Source organism: Myotis myotis, unplaced genomic scaffold (genome assembly GCF_014108235.1).
Source record: "Myotis myotis isolate mMyoMyo1 unplaced genomic scaffold, mMyoMyo1.p scaffold_m19_p_3, whole genome shotgun sequence".
Lineage (NCBI taxonomy): Eukaryota > Metazoa > Chordata > Mammalia > Chiroptera > Vespertilionidae > Myotis > Myotis myotis.
In genome coordinates, this window is record NW_023416335.1 from 150,173,085 (window position 1) to 150,194,248 (window position 21,164).

Genomic DNA, 21,164 nt, shown 5'->3' on the forward strand with positions numbered 1-21,164 from the left:
TCTGCTTAAAGCCTTAAAAGGGGGAAATCAAAAAACATTAATATCTGATAAACCAGCAAAATTTTGTTAGAAGTCTGAGATAGAGACGTAGTCTTTATTTTTTTAAATCCTCACCCGAGGATATGTTTTTTTCATTGATTACAGAAGAGAGAAGAAGGGAGAGGGAGAAAGAGACAGAGAAACATCCATCCGTTGCCTCCCATACACACCCTGACTGGGGACCGAATCCACAACCTGGGTATGTGCCCTGACTGGGAGTCGAACACAAGACCCTTCTGTGCAGGAGGCAACTCTCTAATTAACCGAAGCCACCAGGCCAGGGCGAAATGTATTTTTATCAAAATAAAAACTAGAGAAACAAAGCTCCCTCAATCAAGGATGACAACCTGATACATTTATAGTGTTTTTTAAAATTAAAACAATGGTGACAGCAACAAAATCTACCACTATTTCCTACTGAAGTTAAGAATGTGACCCATGGAGCGGAGGATTCAACCACTTCAAATGGTTAAAACCTAGGAAATTAGTTAATTTTATTTATTGCTGATTTTTTTCACTTTAAGAATGAAAATATAGTAGAGTTCCTTAGTAAGCTTTCGTTTTTACTGGTTTTGGAATTTTTAAAAAAGTTAATATGAATATTGCAGATTTTCCCCTTTAGATTTCTAAGAGACTCTAACTTTCCCATCGGGGATTATGCGGCACACTTGAGGTTTGCGGCTGATGGTACCTGGTGGATTGTCCAATCACACCCCGCCTCCCCGAGTAGAGTTCCCCTTAAAATTTTATTCCTCCCTAGACACATGTACTTATATACAGAAACACAAATGAGCATCTAAATTTTGAGATCTGTCATAATCCTGAATTTGTCTCCTCAGAGTGAATTTTGTCACTCTGTATCCCCATCTCAGGATGTGGCATTCTGGAAGCTCAGGGGAGGTTCCAGCATTTGAGGGATTTACCAGCCTTCACAATAGAGCCATTGTAATTCTGGATACATGTGATATACCGGGAAGGTGATTCTGACTGCTTTAGTCCTAAAGATAGGATGTAGCAATTACTATAAAATTTCCCCCTAGTTTAAAAACATCCTTATTTTAAAACAAGCAATAAAAACACTTGCGATAAAAAGGATAGTAGTTTTAAATGAATTAGAATTTTAGAATTTTCAAGAATATCCGCCTCTGGAAATAAAAACTCACACCTAGCACCCAAAAATAAGTCACAGTATAACAACGCTCTCTCTCAAAATGTTCTTGAGAGTAAGGGAAGCAGTGTTGTTATCCCATTCCAAAGGTGGATAAATAGGGTACAGAGAGATTAGTTTGCCCCGTGATGGGGCTAGAGAGCAAAACCCCATTCTCCTTATACACTGCTGAGCCCTTTCCTTTAGCTGTAAAATATTTACTTGTGCTAAAATCTTCACCACCTCGCAACAGGATCTAAACGTAACCCCTCAAATACTGTTGATGAAGAAAGGATACGAGCCTGAGGTAATCCAGACTGCCACATGGGAAAGCCATCTGGGAGGGTCTTTGGAAAGAAACAGATGAAAAAGGAAGAGATTCTTTCGAATGCAGTGTAAAATTTACATTATCCTCCATGAACTTCCATGTAGTCCCCGTGTTTATACAATTCATCACTGTGTCCTCAGGCAATGTAGATTAAGAAGCCCAATGAGCTCATGCTCTCCCCTCCGCCCTGTTTCTGAGTCTGAACTCTCCTTTCAAGGGCAGATCTGGAGCAGGGTCTGTGAGACAGCTGACCGGTCAGTGACGGCCAACCCGGCCCAGCTGTGGCTTCTCGGGTATCCCGGATTGCCTTGGGAAGACATTTTATTATTTCACTTTTATCACTGTGTTGCTGCCCAATTTGCAATCAGTTTCAGCAATCTCCACCTGTGACTTGTTTCTGTCTCTCCACTTTTGAATATGTCATTCATCCCTTCTGTAAGATCTTCCTCTCTCTCCCCTAATTAGTCTCCATTTTCCCTTTGTAACGCAACAACAAGATCAAAACTCTTCCGGGAATCATCCCCATGTGGCGTTTTGTATCCCCCACGTACCTCATCAACGCTGACATTCTGTGTTTCAAATGTTCACACCTCGTGTCGTGTGTGTTTGCTGAGCACTCTCCTCCCTGCTGCACACTGCAATCACTGGGTGAGTCCATAAAAAACACTGACGCCGGAGTCAGACCCAATAATCGGAACCACGGCAGGGTGGGGCCGTTGGTGTGTTTAACAACTTGCTCTCCAGGAGTAAAAAGTCCTGATTTGTAGCATTTATCAATTTCCATGGTACAAATACTTCCAATGTAGTGGATTTCAAGCTACCAACTTGTCATTGCGGAATGCAGAACATGGAAGAGAGGCTCACAATTGGTTCCAGCACACGCCGCACACCACATGAGGTGTATATACCATTTATATGGTGACATGTAAATGTATATGGTATATACACGGTGATATATATATACCATATACACACACCCTTAGGCCCTCTTATTGTGGTTTTGCTTTCTGTGGTTTCAGTTACCTGCAGTCAAACTTGGCCCTAATATAGTAAATGGAAAATTTCAGAAGTAAACTAAGTTTTAAATTGCGTGCTGCTCTGAGAGCGTGATGAAATCTCGTGCTGTCCTACTCCATCCTGCCTGGGACGTGAATCATCCCTTTGTCCAAAATATCCTCTCCTTCTTTCCCCGCTTAGTCACGTAGTAGCCATCAAGATTATTGAAATGGTTATTTTATTATAATATCCTATACTAGAGGCCTGGTGCATGAAATTTGTGCACTTGGGGGTGGATTGCAAGAGGGCGCAGGCCAGGCTGAGGGACCCCACCGGTGCATGACCAGGGCCAGAGAGGGACGTGGGAGGTTGGCCAGCTGAGGAAGGACCACGGGAGGGCTCCAGGGCGTGTCCAGCCCTTCTTGCTCTGTCCCAATTGGCTGGACCCCAGCAGCAAGCTAATTTACCAGCCGGAGCATCTGTCCCCTGGTGTTCAGTGCACGTCATAGTGACTGGTCGACTGCCTGCCCTCTGGTGGTCAGTGCACGTCATAGCGAGCAGTTGAGCGGCCTTAGCATATCATTAGCGTATTATGCTTTGGTTGAATGGACAACTGGACACGTAGCATATTAGGCTTTTATTATATAGGATAATAAAAGGGTAATATGCAAATCAACTGAACGGTGGAACGAACAGTTGCCATGATGCGTACTGACCACCAGGAGGCAGTCGCTCAATGCAGGAGCTGCTGCCCCCTGGTGGTTAGTGTGCTCCCACAGGGGGAGTGCCACTCAGCCAGAAGCCCTGAGCTGGGCTCAAGGCCAGTGAGCACAGCAGCAGTGGCAGGAGCCTCTCCCACCTCTGCGGCAGTCAGTTAGACATCTCCTAAGGACTCTAGGACTGTGAGAGGGTGCGGGCAGGGATGAGGGACCCCCTCCCCCCGCAAGGCACAAATCTCGTGCACCGGGCCTCTAGTATTGTTATAATTGTGTATTTATAATTCATTAATCTCTTACTGTGCCTAATTTATACATTAAACTTTATCATGGGTATCTCTATATCCTATCTAATAAAAGAGAAATATGGTAATTGGCGTACGACCGCTACCCTTCCCATTGGCTAATCAGCGAGATATGCAAATTAACTGCCAGCCAAGATGGCGGCCGGCAGTCAGGCAGCTTGAAACTAACATGGGGCTTGCTTGCTTCAGTGACGGAGGAAACCAATGCTCCCCGCCTGCTTTGCCGGCCTCTAAGCCTGCAGTTTAAGAAACATTGTAACAAATATAGAAGCTAAACAAAACCCCAGAAACCTGCTTTCAGCGAGGCTGGGGTCTTAGAGCTGGAGTTATACAGTGTTTCGACTATAGAACCGAAACAAACAAGATACCTTCTTTCAGCAGCAGAAGCCTCAGAGCTGGAGCCAGAGCTAAAGCTGGCCCAGAATAAAAAAGAAAAAGAAAAAAAGGAGCAGTTGGGAGCTTCAGTCGGCTTGAAAACAGCCCTCAGCCCCTCACCCAGACTGGCCAGGCACCCCAGTGGGGACCCCCACCCTGAAGGGTGTGTGACCAGCTGCAAACAACCATCTTCCCCTCACCCAGGCTGGCCAGGCACCCCAGTGGGGACCCCCACCCTGATCCAGGACACCCTTCAGGGCAAACCAGCCAGCCCCACCCATGCACCAGGCCTCTATCCTATATAGTAAAAGGGTAATATGCCTCCCAGCACCGGGATCAGCGGAGCCGAGAGGCCTCCTGGCACTGGGATCAGCATGTCAGGGGGCAGCACCCAAACCCCCTGATCACTCTGCGGCTCTGTGTGTGACAGGGTGCAGCGCCTCAACCCCCTGATCAGCCCTACTCTGTGTGTGACAGGGGAAGGCGCCCCAACCCCGCCCCCCCCGCCCCCCCCCCCCCCACGGGCCCTGCTCTGTGTGTGACGGGGTAGAGCCATAACCTCCCCATCGGCCCTGCCCTGAGTGTGAGAGTGGCGGCGCCCCAACCACCTGCCCTAACCACCTGATCGGCCCTGCTCTGTGGGTGATAGAGGGCAGCGCCCCAACCCCCCGCCCCCATGGGCCCTGCTCTGTGTGTGATGGGGTAGAGCCATAACCTCCCCATCGGCCCTGCCATGAGTGTGACAGTGGCGGCGCCCCAACCTCCTGATCGACCCTGCTCTGTGGGTGATAGAGGGCAGCGCCCCAACCCCCTGATCTGCCCTGCCTTGAGTGTGACAGGGGGCGGTGCCCCAACTCCCCTATCGGCCCTACTCTGTGCATGACAGGGGGAGCTCCCCAACCCCTTGACTGACCCTGCTCTGTGCGTGACAGGGTACGGAGCCCCAACCCCCCTGATGGGCCCTGCTCTGTGCGTGACAGGGGGTAGCGCCCCAATCCCCTGATTGGCCCTGCTCTGTGCATGACAGGGGGTATGGCGCCCCAACCCCCCTGATGGGCCCTGCTCTGTGCGTGACAGGGGGTGGGGCCGCAATCTCCCCATCAACCCTGCCTTGAGTGTGACAGGGGGCGGTGCCCCAACTCCCCAATCGGCCCTACCCTGAGCATGACTGAGGGTGGCATCGCAACCTCCCGATCTGCCCTGCTCTGTGCATGACAGGGGAAGGTGCCCCAACTCCCCAACTGGCCCTGCTCTGAGCCCGACCAGGGGCTGTACCTAGAGATTGGGCCTGCCCTCTGCCACCCGGGAGCAGGCCTAAGCCAGCAGGTCGTTATCTCCCGAGGGGTCCCAGACTGCGAGAGGGCACAGGCCAGGCTGAGGGACTCCCCTCCCCCCCCGAGTGCACAAATTTTTGTGCACCGGGCCTCTAGTATATATATAAAAGCCAAAGCGACTGTTATGACCAATCCACGAGAATGACCGGTTGACCAGTCATTATGACGTGCACTGACCACCAGGGGGCAAACACTCAATGCAGGAGCAGTCCCCTTGGTGATCAGTGTGCTCCCATAGCCAACCTCCCGTAAGCTGGCCAACCTCCTGCAGTCCCTTGCTGTGATCCCTCTACCTGGCCGGCCACGACTGACCCTGATTGGAACTGGGTGAAATGGCCCCAACCGGCCCCAATCGCCCACCAGGCCAAAGGACCCTACCCGTGCACGAATTCGTGCACCAGGCCTCTAGTGTATATATAAGAGGAAACATAGTGCAAGTATATAATAGGGTTCAATACTACCCCAGTTTCAGGTGCCCACTGGTGGTCTTTTTTAAATTTAATACTAGAGACCAGTCCACAAAACTGCCCCCTGGTGGTCAGTGCATAACAGTGGTTTGCTGTTTGGTCAACTGCATATTAGGCTTTATTATCAAGGATATTTTTATTGATATCAGGAAGAGGAAGGGAGAGAGAGATAGAAACATCAATGATGAGAGAGAATCATTGATCAGCTGCCTTCCGCATACCCCACACTGGGGATCGAGCCCGCAACCTGGGCATGTGCCCTGACTGGGAATCAAACCTATGACCTCCTGGTTCATAGGTCAATGCTCAACCACTGAGCCACGCTGACCAGGCCACTGGTGGTCTTGGTACGTATCCCCTGCAGATAAGGGGGATCTACTGTGTGTATGTGTATAATCACTAGGTTATTCTACTATGCAGATGAGGTTAAGAACCTCTGAACTAGATTACACATTTCTTAGGTACAGTGACTTGTTTTCGTTTGCTACATCTTCCCTGCAACACCAAGAATAGCAACTGAATCGATGTTGCCAAGAGACTACATAGGGGTATTAAGCTATGGTTCACAGCCTATGATGCAACAGTGAACACTGCAGTATCCTTTGACTCAAATGCACAGAAATATAAATTCACTTTCTCTTCATTTTCTTACTGATAAAGGGTGAGAGGCTCAATATATTTGGTATGTCCTACTTAAAATGTCAAGTTTTTATTTCATTTTGTTTAATATTGTGTACAAATACTCAAACACTGGGTATTTTTTTGTGTGCTTCCTAATACTTTCACCTTCTAGGGATGGGACCAGCCATGAGAATGATTTTTTTTCCCATGGTAACTCTACTTTTATTCTACTTAAAGCACATGTGCAATTATTTGGATATATATTTTCTACATGCTTACACATATTTAGAAGCTTCAATTCTCTTCTAAGCAGCATTCTTAAAAAACAGTAAACTGCCTGGCCAGTGTTACTCAGTGGTTGAGTGTTGACTTATGAATCAGGAGGTCACTGTTCGATTCCCTGTCAGGGCATGTGCCCAGGTTGCGGGCTCAATTCCCAGTGTGGGGTGTGCAGGAGGGAGCTGATCAATGATTCTCTCTCATCGATACTTCTTTCTCTCTCTCCCTCTTCTTTCTTCTCTGACATCAATAAAAATATTAATGAAATAAAATAAAAACAGTAAACACATAATATTATGTGGGTGATCTTTCCCAGGCAAGTTGACATTGTCCTAAGAGAACAGGGGCAAGATACATTTTTGCAACCTCTAGGAAAAAGAGTCCATAGATTTTGTTTTTATCCTCACCTCAGAATATATTTATTGATTTTAGAGAGAGAGGAAGGGGGAGAGAAAGAGAGAGAGAGAGAGGGAGAGAGAGAGAAACATCCATCAGTTTCCTCCCTTGCTGGCTCTGAGTGGGGATCAAACCAACAGGACGACGCTCCATCCAACTAAGCCACCTGGCCAGGGCCTGTATATATTTTAAATTACGTGACAGAGATCTACAAAGAACTTGGTAACACATGATGCTACTTAATAACTTACTTCAGCTAGTTCTGCATGATACACCTGGATCCCCTGACCTTCTCCTTAAGCCCAGAAGGGGAGAGCAGCAGGACAGCCTTATACATTAGTAACAGCTCACATACTTGGAATATATTAATTTATCCTTCAGTTTTGCTTTCTTCAAGATATACTTTCTCAATAAGTATGATTCTTATGTTTCCAAGTATGGATTACAGTCAGGACAAGGAATTCCAGTCATATGGGACAAGAGGAGGAAAGCTGGTTCTTCATATTGATATATCCCAAGACTTCAGAGACTATGACTCAGTCATCGAAGCAAGACCTGAGAATCATCAATCTGCAAAACCAGTGTAACTTAATTTCCCAGTTTCCCCTGGGGGGCATTTGGGGATCATTTAATGTTATGTATTGTTCAACAAACAGATATGTTTCCAGTCATGAATCATGAACTATTTTGCAGCTAATAAGTCCCACATCAAGTCAATGGAACATGGATAGTTAGGTGGAAAGAACACAATTAGATGTTTAAGGATGGGTAAAACACATGCAATTTGATATGTTTTATACACAAGGCACTGAAATAAACACTTTATTTTTAAACCTTTGCCTGGTGCACTTAAGCAAAGGTCTTGATTGTGTAGGGTTTTTAATGACAATCTCCGACTGTGCATTTCTGATGTTTTCTGAAGGACACAACAAACTGTCAAGAATACCGCAATGCTGATGCAATCCAACTAGAAAGCTATGAATTAAAGGTTTAATTTGGGGACTTATTTTTCACTTTACTTTTTATATTAATTGGGAGGAAAACTCATAATGACCATCTCTTACCTGAGCAGGCTTCTTCTGAACAACTTGTTGTGGCTAAAAGAGAACAACAACAAAAAAAGAACTGTTATAGTTTAAGAGAAAACATATCTAATGAAAAAGAATTATACATGATTTTAAACATAGACATGCCTCTGCAAATAATGATAAAAATGTTAAGATTCAAAAGGTTTCTTTATTCATGGTCTCTATATGTTAAGGAAATAAAATGCAGGTTATCTCTTTTAAAACAATTCTCAATTAAAGTCTGGCATGCATACCAGCTATATCAAAATGAACTTATTTCATTTACTTTTTTTTTTGTTGTTGTTGCTGTTTTTTTGTCTGAATACCATAACACTTGAGGAGGAAACAGGCCTAATTTGTTAATATTTTTTTTTAAAGAGCTTTATTGAGATTTAATGCACATACCATAAAATTCACACATATGCAGTGTATAATGAAAAGTTTTTAGTATATTCACAGGATTTCACAATCATCATCACAATCTAATCTTAGAATATTTTCACCTCATCTAAAAGAAACCTCATACACTTTATCAGCCACTCCCCATTTCTTCTTGCCTCCCTAGCCACCCTCCCATCCCTAACTCACCACTAACCTACTTTCTGGCTCTACAAATTTGCCTTCGTGTAAATGGAAGCATGCAATAAATGGTATTTTGTGGTCTGGCAGCTTTCACTTAGCACATTTACTAGGACTGTCCATGTTGCAGCATGTTATCAGTGGTTCTTCCTTTGCATTGCCAAATAATATTTCATTGTATGAACATACTACATTTTGTTTACCCATCCACGAGTTGATGGACATTTGGGTTGTTCCCACCTTTTGGCTATCATAAATAATGCTGCTATGAACATATGTATATATAAGTTATAATGTGGATACATGTTCATTTCTCTTAAAAATGTACATATATATTTAGGAGCAGAATTTCTGAGTCACACAGGTAACTATGCTGAACTTTTTGAAGAACTGCCAGGTAGTTTTCTAAAGCAGTGGCACTATTTCACATTCCTACCAGCAATACATGAGGGTTCCAACTTCTCTAAAACTTGTCACTGTCTGCCTTTTAAACATCCTACGGGTGTAAAATTGAATATCATTGTTGTTCTGATTTGAATTTCTCTAATGACTAATGATGTTGAGCATCTCTTCATGTGCTTATTGTCCATTTGTATATTGTCTTTAAAGGAATAGCTATTCAAATCTTTTGCTCATTTTAAAATTTGTCTTTCCATATTGAGTTGTAAGAGTTCTTTATGCATTCTGGGTACAAGTCTCATCAGAATATGGGTGGGTTTGTTCACTTTCTTGATGGTGTCACTTGCAAGTACCATCTATACCAATGTCTTATCCTATTTAATAAAAGGCTAATATGCAAATAGACCGAACGCAGAACAACCAAACAACTGGTTGCTATGATGTGCGCCAACCACCAGGGGGTGCGTGCGGAACATGGCGGGCGTCAGCAGCAGGAGGCAGAGCATGGAACTTGGCAGGCGTCAGCCGCGGTGGGATGGTGGAGCAGGTGAGCGGGGACACCAAACCAAGGCTGGTCGCTGTCATTGGGGTGAGCCTCTGGTGGTTACTGTAGATTCTTTGCTCCCGTGCGCCGCAGTCCCACCCACTGCTAACACCCGGAGCTGGTGCCACAGCTTCTGCTCGCACCCGCTGCTGGTGCCTGGCACCAGCCTGAATCACCCGAGGGCTTCTCCACCTCCTCCTGCTCCTGAGGGGCAATCGGGGCAGTAGCTGCTGCTCACATCCACTGACAGTGCCGGCCCCACTTGCACCCACTGCTGGTGCTGGCCCCAATCATTCCATGCCACCAGCGGGTGCGAGTGGGGCGGGTGCTGTCAGCATGTGGGAGCTGCAGTGGCGGGAGCGGGGCTGCCAGCAGACAGGGGACCAGGGGCCAGGAGGGGGTGTGGAGGATGGGCCGAGACCCGCCCCTGTGCCCACCACAGCCTTGTGGCCCACAGTTCTTTTCAAGGTGCACGAATTCGTGCACTGAGCCCCTAGTTTATATATATCTATTTAATTCTTATGTCTGTATCTATCTATATCTATTTAATTCTGTTTGCAGAGCAAAACTCTTCACTTTTAAGTCAAACACCTGAGGGAAGTTTTCTACCCAGCCTACATTAATTTCCCAAGAATTAGAGTATTAGAAAAATATTTGTTATTCTTTGTATTGTAAAAGGCGGACTGGAAGCCCCCACTTTCCGATGGATTCCTTCCAGTACTCACCCTCCTGTCTGAATCCCATAAACCTCCCTTGTTCTGTCTATACGTCACTGAGATTTGAGAATACCGCTGAGCCACTCTGATGTGGAGAGTGACATGCTGTCATGGTTGCAATGGGAAAAAATTTGCTACAGTTCTCCCAAGTAACGGAAGTTAGGATACATGCACTATGTCGTGGAAGGAAGGGACAGAGTGCCTATTCATTTTTCTTCCTCTCGGAATTTCTGTGATGCTGTATATTTTATTGCTGCCGTATTAAACGCATACAAAAATCATCGGAACCTTATTTTTCTAAGATGGGAACAAACTAAACAAAAACGACATGCAAAATGCTTTTGTGCCCTGAAAAAAAGTTCTTTCCTTTGACGTTAAATCATAGCAGAGCTGACATGATAAAAGCCCAGGCTTCGAGATGATGTTTTCTCCAGGTGGAATGGACCAAGGACAAGGAGGACTTCTTGCCTTTGGGGATTCCCAAGTGTGCGCTAGGAGAGAAGTGTTCATTTCAAAAGAATCAAAAGAATCCTTTGTCAGAACACACCGCTCTTCTTCCTCTCTTTCTTCCTGCCATCCCACCTGTGCACACTTACTCCCAAACTGCTTCAAATCCGCACGCATTCCTGCAGGCTGACAGCTTCCTACTGCTGGGGGGACCCCCTCCTTTCTTGGCTGAGGATCCTGCATTCACGTGACTCCTGCACACTGCGGGCTCAATGAAATCCTCCGCGAGGGCTGCCAGCTCCCCCAATTTTCCATGAATTAGGTCCTGACACTTCAATGAGGGGAAAGACAATGTCTGAAACGCTCCCAGCCCTGGCGCCCGGCCTAGTGCGCGTCACACAACTTCCACCAGCTGCCCGCCCTTCCACAGGGCACTTCACCAAACAAACAGACCCTTGAAGGCTCTCAATGCTGCTCGGGGTGACGGCTGCCAGGATGTTTTCCCAGCCTCTGGCACCCACTGGCTCCAGACTGCGCCGGGAAAGTTTTCTGTTGTTGTTATTTTGTTTTTATTTTTTATGAATGGCTCTGGTAGAAAAATGCAGACGGAAGCATAATACTGCTGCCATTCATAAAAAGGGAAAGGAAACGCGCGGCTGTCTGGAAATCTTCTAGGATAAGAGCAAGCGGCAAGACGCTCGTCTCCCTGGAGGCATCTCCTGGCCCAGAACTGGATGTTGTTACCCAGAAACCAGTTGCCCCTCAGGGCTCCCATCATTACAAACATGGCTGATCACTATATATTTTATACAAAGAACCAAAGAATATCCATCATGCATGTTAATCTTTGCTGTGGTTATCAGTGTATTATCCTGCACCCTAAAAAAAAATGAGGAATATTTTGCACATGCATTTCCCACATAAAAGCTTAAAATCCTTTCCGTTTTTAACATCAGCCCCCTTGTGACTAGAAGAGGCCAGGCCTTCATATGTCCATTTGCTCACAGGGAAACTAACTAAGGCACGGGGAATTGAAACGATTTCCCCAAGACCGTCTTCTAAACCCACGTCTTCTAATCCTCTTCATCCTCTGAATAATGATCTGAGGAAACTCATTCACATCCTTTAAAAAAAAAAAAAAAAAGTCGAATCTGATCCAATCCAGGGGTATAGGGACTCCTCCTGGCCTTGCTTTCCACCTCTGGATTCTCCTCCTCCCCTGGGTCTCAGGGCGCCTGCTGCCATCGCAGCTCGGGCAGCCCGCTCCCTCAGCGAAGCCGGCTCTGCGTCTCCCGGGGCTTGCAGACAAAAAGTGAACCCACGAGGACGAGAGTCAGGCCCACAGATCCCGACCCTCTTGGAGACTCTTCCTCCGCTATTGATTGTGGAGAGTCTGAGGACATCCCTTTTACAGGCGTGGCTTTCATAACAACCATTCTACTGAACGGAGACCAAAGCCCACCCAATTGCTTATTGAGACAATGCTGAAGATTCCGTTTCTAATAAGTTGGTGCACATGGTAGGTTTGGGCACTTTGTCGACGTGGCACGCGAAACTCACAGAGCACTGAGATGTTGCATTCCAGATATTAAGAGATTGTTACACTTTTCAGAAGCCTGTCATGAAAACCTCTCCTTTTAGAAGTTGCGTTTAAACTTCTAAAATACAATGGGCGAAAGAGAGCCTCCTCCCAGGACAAAACATCAACAACAACAAAGGACTTTGAAGAAATGCTTTGGATTAATATAGTGTTAAGCGAAAACTCCGAGGAGAACTAACCCTGTCAATCAAATGTAGATTAAGAAAGGCCCTCTCAAACCACAGGGACGTGTAGTTTGCTGCAGGTTAATCCTTAGCCAAATTCAAAGTGTAATCTTTAAACAAATAAATAGTATTGCCTGCAAATAGCTTAGGATACGGCATGCTAAGAAAGTGCAAAGGATACCAAAAACAGAAAAACCTTTTTATTATTATTATTACTTCTGAAACCATACAGCAAACCAGATTTCTCCAAATGAAAGGGGACATGTTACTGCATTTTTAAGGTCCACAGACTATTTTGTTTTTTTCAGATTTTGTAGAAAGACACTTTTGCAGGAAGTGGTCTGCCACACCAGCTGTTTCAGAATAATTAAGGGGCTCCCCATGCCTCCTGGGAGTCCAACCTATGGTTCCTGGGAGTCTAGGTATTTCAAAGCTGTTGCTTAGACAGCTAAGCCACCCCTTCTAGTAGGAATTTAAAGAAAATCCTTCATAACAAAGGGTCTAGACATTATTAGCTCATTTGACTACTAATCTCAACATGAAATGAAAGGAGGCTTGAACTGGGCTTACCAACTTAAGTTTTTAAAAATGAGGTACAATGTGCAGAAAAGTGAGGATGGTCATTATGCAAAGGGTCTTAAGTTGACCTGTGAAAGAAAGCAGCCCTTCGTTTGGATCTCTGTTCTCAGCAGAAGTTTAACCTAATTATATCCTGTGTTTGGCAGCCAGTAGTAGGCAGTTTTGCTCACTCTGCTACAAAATCATAAGACCATCATTGAATCAAGAAGTACTGTGCCCTAACACAACCTTTGTCCATGTGATTGCTTTTCATTCTCACAGCAGCAGAGGGTAAGAAAGGCCCCCTAGCTATTTACTAGAGAAGAATATAAAAACCCTCATTTCTTCCAGGGGATATGAAAGGCCCCTAAAATGTAACTCTCATTTCTTATTTCTAAACTCGGTCACCAAATAAATAACATCTCACAAGATAAGCTCAGTTACTTTTGAAATTAAATATGGTAGCAAACTAAAAATATTTGCTAAAATGATACTTGTTTTTAAACTCCCAAAGGTGTTCTTTACGCTGAAGCCAGCACATTGAATTAGTGGGGCTTATGATTATGTTTGTACCCACACAAGTGCACACAGCTTCACCTTCTGCTTCAACTCACTGGTGAGTGTATCTCCACCGCTTGATGAAAATTTCAATAAATACATCGATCTATTGCTCAATTACTTCAACTGCTCTCTGGCCCAGATTGATTAATTATTTATAGTGCAAAAAGTATCAAACAAACTGCATAAGTAGACACAGCTCAGATTCAAGACAGGTAATTGTCCATCTCTATATAAACCCTCCATACATGGCCAGGCACCACGAAGGCCAGCAGCTTCATGTCTGCGGTGTGCATACTGACAGGAGTGCTTTTTGACTTGTGGTTTGAACAACATCCTTTTTACCCTTTGTCCCAAGGAGTTTAAAGGCTCAACGGGTAATCTGTATATCACCACTGGCCAAGACTGACTTTCATTTATGTGTGGAGAAATATGCTTTTCACTCTCTGAAGTTTCACAGTGCTGTTCTGAACATATTTTCTTTGTGACATTAACCCAACTGAAGGGAGGTTACCATCATCAAGAATGGAAATTCTTCCCTGCTTTTCGTGAAATGATGTGTTCAACGCACTTATCATGGCATTCTGGACTTATAATTTTAAAGCTTCAATATTCTAGAATATCAAGAGTTATACCTGGGTACCTTTAACAAATAAATTTTATGCTCTGTAGGCTTTGAACCACTTTTTTAAAATACGTTTTTATTGATTTCAGAGAGGAAGGGAGAGAGAAATCGAAACATCAATGATGAGAGAGAATCATTGATCGGCTTCCTCCTGCAGGACCCCTACTGGGGATGGAGCCTGCAACCCAGGCATGTGCCCTGAACGGGAATCGAACCATGACCTCCTGGTTCATAGGTTCATACTCAATCACTGATCCACACCGGCCAGGCTGACCCACTTTTTAAAAAGTATAAGAACCTCTTCCTCTTCTTTTCCAAATCAGATCTTACGTGGAATCCTACAATAGGAAGCAGACAAAATGGTACTTCTGATTGGAACACCGATGCTCCAACACATTCCTTGCCCTTCAGTGGAACACCACGAGGTCCAGGGAAGGTCACGTAAAAGTCTCTGATCTCTAGATGGAAATCCTCCATCAGACTTGTATCTCACCAGGGTTGGTGGAGGCAGAGCCTCTTCACAGCATTAATTCAGTGTGACTTATACTGTTAGATCGAACCACCATATGAACTGGAAGTTTTGTCAGTCAAAACCAGTCAAACAGCAATAATATCACATGGTTTAACCTAATACGTTTGGCCTAAGGTAAGGTGATGGTTTTTGCTAATTTAGCTACATAATTCTTGTGACTTGTTCTTAGGTTATGTTAACCAACAGACTTTTGTACTTCCTGTGCACCTAGGTCCTGCTCTCAATTCCACCTTTGGTCCTTTCCTTTACACCTATTTTGCCAAAGGAAGCCAGACTCTGTGGTGAAAGGAGGGATTTGCTCATACCACAGATGAGGTTCTAGTTTTTTCATTTCTCCTGCAGCCTTTCTTCAAGAACATCACGGCTATCTTTTTGACCAGCCAGGTAACTTCTCATACCCATTTCAAGCCCTTCTGAACTCTACCTCTTCACTGAAACTGGATGGCTCCAATAATCTGCATATAATAATCCTTGATGGCTATTCAAAAAAGCTTCAGAATGAAAACTGTGACTACTAAGTCAATCTATAATAATAAAAGCATAATATGCTAATTAGACCAGACAGCCGAATGACCTTCTGGACGTCATTGTGGACGTCCTTTCGGATGAAGCTGAGGTAGCAGGGGCTGCAGCAGAGGCAGTTAGGGTTGAACAGGCAGGCAGAGTGGTTAGGGGACATCAGGCAGGCAGGCAGGCAGGCCAGCGGTTAAGAGCTAGTGGTCCTGGATTGTGAGAGAGATGTCTGACTGCCGGTTTAGGACCGATCTTGATCCCTGTGGGATCAGTCCTAAACTGGCAGTCGGACATCCCCCGAGGGGTCCCGGATTGTGAGAGGGTCCCCCCAACTTGCACAAATTTCGTGCACTGGGCCTCTAATTTAAAATAAATAGTCAGCTCTCAGTTACTGACACCGATACAAGGGAGTTGAGTTCAGGATATTCTCTAACACCAAGTGGTCAAAAAATTATTTGACTTACCTAAGAAATATTTGGGGTAACTAAAGAGAAAGGTGTACCTGAAGTCTGAAGAATTTATATCAGATCAAGTGTTGGTCAACAATGTGAGTATGAGACTCAGTTGTCACTAATACAAATCTCATCCCTTTTGCAGATACACCTCTCACTGGGCTGAAAGTGTTCCTATTTAATAGCTTCCTCAATTGAGAACGACCCTGCCCCCTGGTGGTGGGAGGCCTTGGAAAAGAGGAGAAACCATCCACCATGAGTAACTAATGGCAATTTTCCTCCAGCTTAGAAAAAGCCTGGGCTGGATCATAATTTCTATTTCTTGTGCCTCCTGTGTGCACTTAGAGATGACTGTGTTATGTGTGTACACATATAGCCCTGCATGGTTACAATTTGACAGTAACATCTGGCCCTTATAGTGCAAAGGAGATTTTGTAGTGCCTGTACAAAGTCTCCTAAGAAGTGATAAATCTATGGGGAGTTTTGGCAAAATCCCTGGAACTTCTGCTTGGTATTGGGAGGGAGGTGAGATGTTCTTTATTTTCTACTCTACTTGGCTTTAATCTTAGACTTTAATGCAAAAGACAAAAATAAGCATCATTTCAAAAGTATTTATTGGATTATTAGAACAAAGTGCCCTCACTGTGGCTGGCCTCATTGCATCTGTTCAAGGATGGGAATAGTTACATTCTGCTGTAGTTAGTGCTGATTAACATCAGGCTATGTGTGCACAGCAACAAGCCATGTGAAAGCAGTTCTTATAAAAACAGATTTAGGGGTAATACTTTGGAGCCCTTGCCTGTCAGACACCTTTAGAATGGAGGGGAAAGATCAACGAGAAATCCTTAAAAATCTCAGTGTCCTGATGAGTGTCAAAAGCCAACCTTCTATACTCTGACCTGATGGCTCATCAAATTCTAACTGATATTAAACTGTAGGTCCTGGATATAAAAATGAATAAGAAATGTTTCCTGATTTCAAGTAGCCTATAGTCTAATGTGGGTGACAAATGAGAAAAGAGATATTATAATACGACGTAGAATTTTAGATTAATCTCTCATGTCCAAGGTAATCTTAAGAGTCGAGAGGCATGATCATGAAGTACAGAGAATAATCACAGAAGAGATGACTATTTTTCCTTCTAATAGGGAAAATGAGAAAGTAGAGATAAGTTCATGGAAGGGAAAAAATACAACATGAAATTTGAAGACTTGATCTAGAGGAAAAGTATCACTTCTTCCCTATCACACACACAAAAATACAGGTAGGAAATAAATTTTCTTTATTTTCACTTTTAGAAAGTTAAAGATTATAATTAAGCTTTTAAAAAATCAGAAAATAAAGCAAAAGAGAGAGAGACAGAGAGAGAGAGAGAGAGAGAGAGAGAGAGAGAGAGAGAGAGAGAGAGATGCAGCTCTTGGAGATAATATCAAAACCATGGCTAGTTTTAAGATGATACTTTGGTATGTTCTAAAGTTATTACATTTAATAGGCATTTTTATTTTATAGAAGATGGCTGTACTTTGGGGATAGAAAACATTCTGAAGTGAACAGTCACAGACAAGTGGGGGTAAAGAAATACATAGTCTCATTAGTTGACTTTTCATCTCAATTTTTATGATTTCCCAAGATTTGGGGAAAATTTCACCCATAGGCAAAAAAGCTGAATAAAAATTGTAAGATTAACATCACTTCAAAAAAAAATCAATCCGTTTCGGTCCTGTTTCCTTATCCTACAAGTTTTTAAACAGAAACACTACGTATTTTTCAAAGCCTCAAATTATTTATTTATTGTCTATAAATATTTCTTTTTCTCTGTATGTAGCTATTCACAAAGCTGGTTCACTTTGCATATGCACACATGGTTAACAGCATCAAAGTAAAATGAATAAATATTTGAAACATCATGCTGCTTGGTTTCAACAAATCAAACACATGTGCATAGATGCTGTGGACTAAGTTCGAATTTTATCTAAGGCCAACTTTAGCCAGATAGAGAAAGTAATGTTCAATAATAGGTGAAAGTAGACATCTATGAGATAATGAAAATGATATTATATGCTAACTGGAGATGAGCAATAATTAATACTCTATATTTGTTAGTGGTATATTTGAAAGTCTTTTAAGACACACATCTTCTTAACATTTTAGGTAGTGGTTATATGAAATTGAATTTGGATTTGAACTTTATACACCCAATTTTTCACATAATATGTATATGTTTTCTTGTGTGCTTGCCCTGATGATAGAAATAATGTGGTTTTAAAAGTAGTTCTAGTTACTTTTATTTTGACGAAAGAGATTTAGAATCAATACTTAGAAAATTTTTTTAATTCTAAGAATATTTGTTTGGTAAGACTAAAACATTTAAAAGTATCTTTATAAAATGATTTAAGGATCCAGTATTTCCCAGCAACTATAATAGTTGTACATGGACCTGAATTTAAAAAGCTGAATCATGATTTTAGGTGTTTCCTTTCTTTAAGGAAAGAGTCAGTAAATTTATTTGTAATCTCTTATGTTCTCAAGGACTACAAAGGGATAGTTTATGGATTGAGAGCTCTATGATACTTAACTGAGTCATATCTCTCCTAGAACCTTAATTTAGCAGTATTTTCTTGGCACCAATTTAGGGATGACTTTAGCTGTTGTTTTCCTTGGAGGAAATTTAATATCCAATCTGAGAAATGTTAACTATTCCTGAACATTAGCTTATTTCCTTTAACTTTTTAAATAGTTGTAGAAGCGAGTTCTCTTTCCCCCACATTCACACTTCACAGTACACCCAGCACCCTCATCTTTCCAGAGAATGTCTTCTTCCTGCACTTTCCTTCAAGTTTTCTTGGGATTAAAGTCTCTTTCTGCAGAATCCATAAATTAAAGTGTCTCCATTCCTTCTTCAGAAAACTAAGCATTTCATTCAGCTTATCTCCGAAATCTCTATCTCAAATTCAGATGGAGCCTCAGGCAACCCCCTGAACTACCTAACTTACCCAACTGCTCTACAAATGGATGTTTCAAGATTGGTATAATGTCATCTTAAACACTATCTTTGTTTAGACTATTCCAGAAATGTCTCTCTGAACTCTGCTTTATCATCATATCCATTGAATCAAATGTTTCTTCATTACAATTCAGGATAAGATGATAGGAGTCTTCACTTTATATTTAAAGTTGTTCTCAAAGATCCAGGAGAGGATGGTTACTTCCAAGACCCCCAGTGGATGCCTGAAACCGCAGATAGTACCGAATCCTATATAGACTATGCTTATTCCATACGTACATACCTATGAAAAAGTGTGATTTATAAATTAGACACAGTAAGAGATTAATAGCAATAACTAAAAATAAAATAGAACAATTATAACAATATATTGTAATAAACATTATGTAAATGTGGCCTCTCTCTCTCTCTCTCTCTTTGAGAACTGATCTGGTCATCGAAACAGCTATTAAGTGACTAATGGGCAGAGAGCGTTTACAGCATGGGTGTTTGGGACAAAGGGATGATTCATGTCCCAGGCACGGTGGAGTGGAACAGAGCAAGATTTCATCACGCTACTCAGAGCAGCGTGCAATTTAAAACTTGTGACTTGCTTATTTCGGAATTTTTTCCATTTAATAGTTTTGAACTGTGGCTGAGTCTGGGTAACTCAAACCGAGGAAAATAGGGGACTACTGTATATTGATTCTATGATAACAATATAGCAATAAACAGTTCACAAAGTGATTTAATGTGTACTGTCTGACTTGCCTCACTACAGCCTTCTGAAGGAAACCATTCAGATTTACACACGAAGAAGCAAAATGCTAAAGACAGTCAATGACACACGAAGGATGACAACAGTAGGTACTGAAGCCACAACTTCAACCTACGCTGTCTGGCTCTCCAGCTTTTGCGCCCTTCCCACTAGGCCACACCGCTCCAACAACTGCCTATTCTGTACTTATCTGCTTATGAAATATTAGTGCTTTGTGCACCCATAAAAATAGCACCTGTGGAAAATAATAAAAATCTAGCTTTCTAGGATTATGATTTCACCAAGAAGAAAAATTACCAAGTAAGAAAAACTGCATCTTAATATAACAATTTTAAAGATCATAACTCTAAGGAATGTTTCTAATGCCTTTACAGGACAAATCGGCAGTAGAAAACTCTTCTCTCAGGTAACAGCTTCGCTCTGAAAAATGTTTTCTTGTCAAAAAGTTCATGATGTCTTAGGAATATAAATGGCATCTTGTTTCTCATTAAATTTCTATCAAAGTAGAAATCCCATCCTGCCATTCATCTTTGTATTATAAATTTTCCTTCATCCTTATATTTCTTTTATTCTCTTCAAAAATCTATGGAGCCCGGCTGGCGTGGCTCAGTGGTTGAGCATTGACCTATGAACTAGGAGGTCATGGTTTGATTCCCAGTCAGGGCACATACCCAGGTTGCGGGCTCGATTCCCAGTGTGGGACGTGCAGGAAGCAGCCAATAAATGATTCTCTCTCATTGGTGTGTCTATCTCTCTCTCCCTCTCCCTTTCTTGCTGAAGTCAATAAAAGTATATTTGGGAAAAAAAAAGTCTATGGCAAAATATTCAGGCAAGACTGTGAAGGCTGATGAATCTAAAGTATTCCAAAGAAAATTTCTACGATAAATGCTAACAAATTACCTTTGGTTTTCCACCCTCTTGTTTATCACTTATTCTAATATGTGATCATTTTAAAAATGTTAGCTATAAATTCTGTGGGATCTACAACATAGGAAATACATGGACACAGTTTCCGTATCTATGTTGTTTACAATCTCATGTGTGATATATTGTTGTCTGTGAGCAATATGTGAGGAAGAAAAGAGAGGCCTGCTCCCCATCCAGGCTCCTCCTCTGCATCCTCAGACACCTCCCCTTCTCATTCCCAGTGGCTTTCTGTGCAGGAAATCTGTAGGTCTCCTGCTTTTAATCCCTTGTTCTGTATGGTGGCTGCATTCACTGGCTGGTGCTTTGGTGATGTGTTCATTTCTTTGGAATGTGACCACCCATTACACTTATTTTTTTACCCAGGATACATATTAAATACACAGTACCATACAGACGGAGTCATTTACAGCCTGCACCTACCTATATGTATAATATTTATATATATTTACATTAAGGCACAATTACTAGTCAAAGCTATCAACGCCGACCACTTCATGCTCCCACCTCACAGAAGCTGTGTGCACCGGCCCTGAGCGCACCGCGCCACCCCTGGAAAACTCCCGGGGAGCCTCTTCACAAACTGGGAAACTAAACTGCCCACCCACCTGACTCAGCTGCTAACACCCAGCCTGTCTTTTGCACGGAGCACATTTTCAACAAAGGTTTTTGACCGCTTTCTAAACCTTCTCATTGCCTGGAAGAAGTCCTTTTCCTCTCCT

The 21,164-nt window shown here is 43.0% G+C and overlaps 1 protein-coding gene across 3 annotated transcripts in view; it reads right to left on the minus strand.

Moving 5' to 3' along the window:
- HMGA2 (high mobility group AT-hook 2) overlaps nucleotides 1–21,164 on the minus strand; it is a 140,283-nt gene that overhangs the window by 7,905 nt on the left and 111,214 nt on the right. For all 3 annotated transcript variants that reach the window (XM_036296997.1, XM_036296998.1, XM_036296999.1), the window contains exon 4: nucleotides 8,068–8,100. In XM_036296997.1, the coding sequence (XP_036152890.1) occupies nucleotides 8,068–8,100 (33 nt within the window). The remainder of the gene's footprint in view (nucleotides 1–8,067; nucleotides 8,101–21,164) is intronic.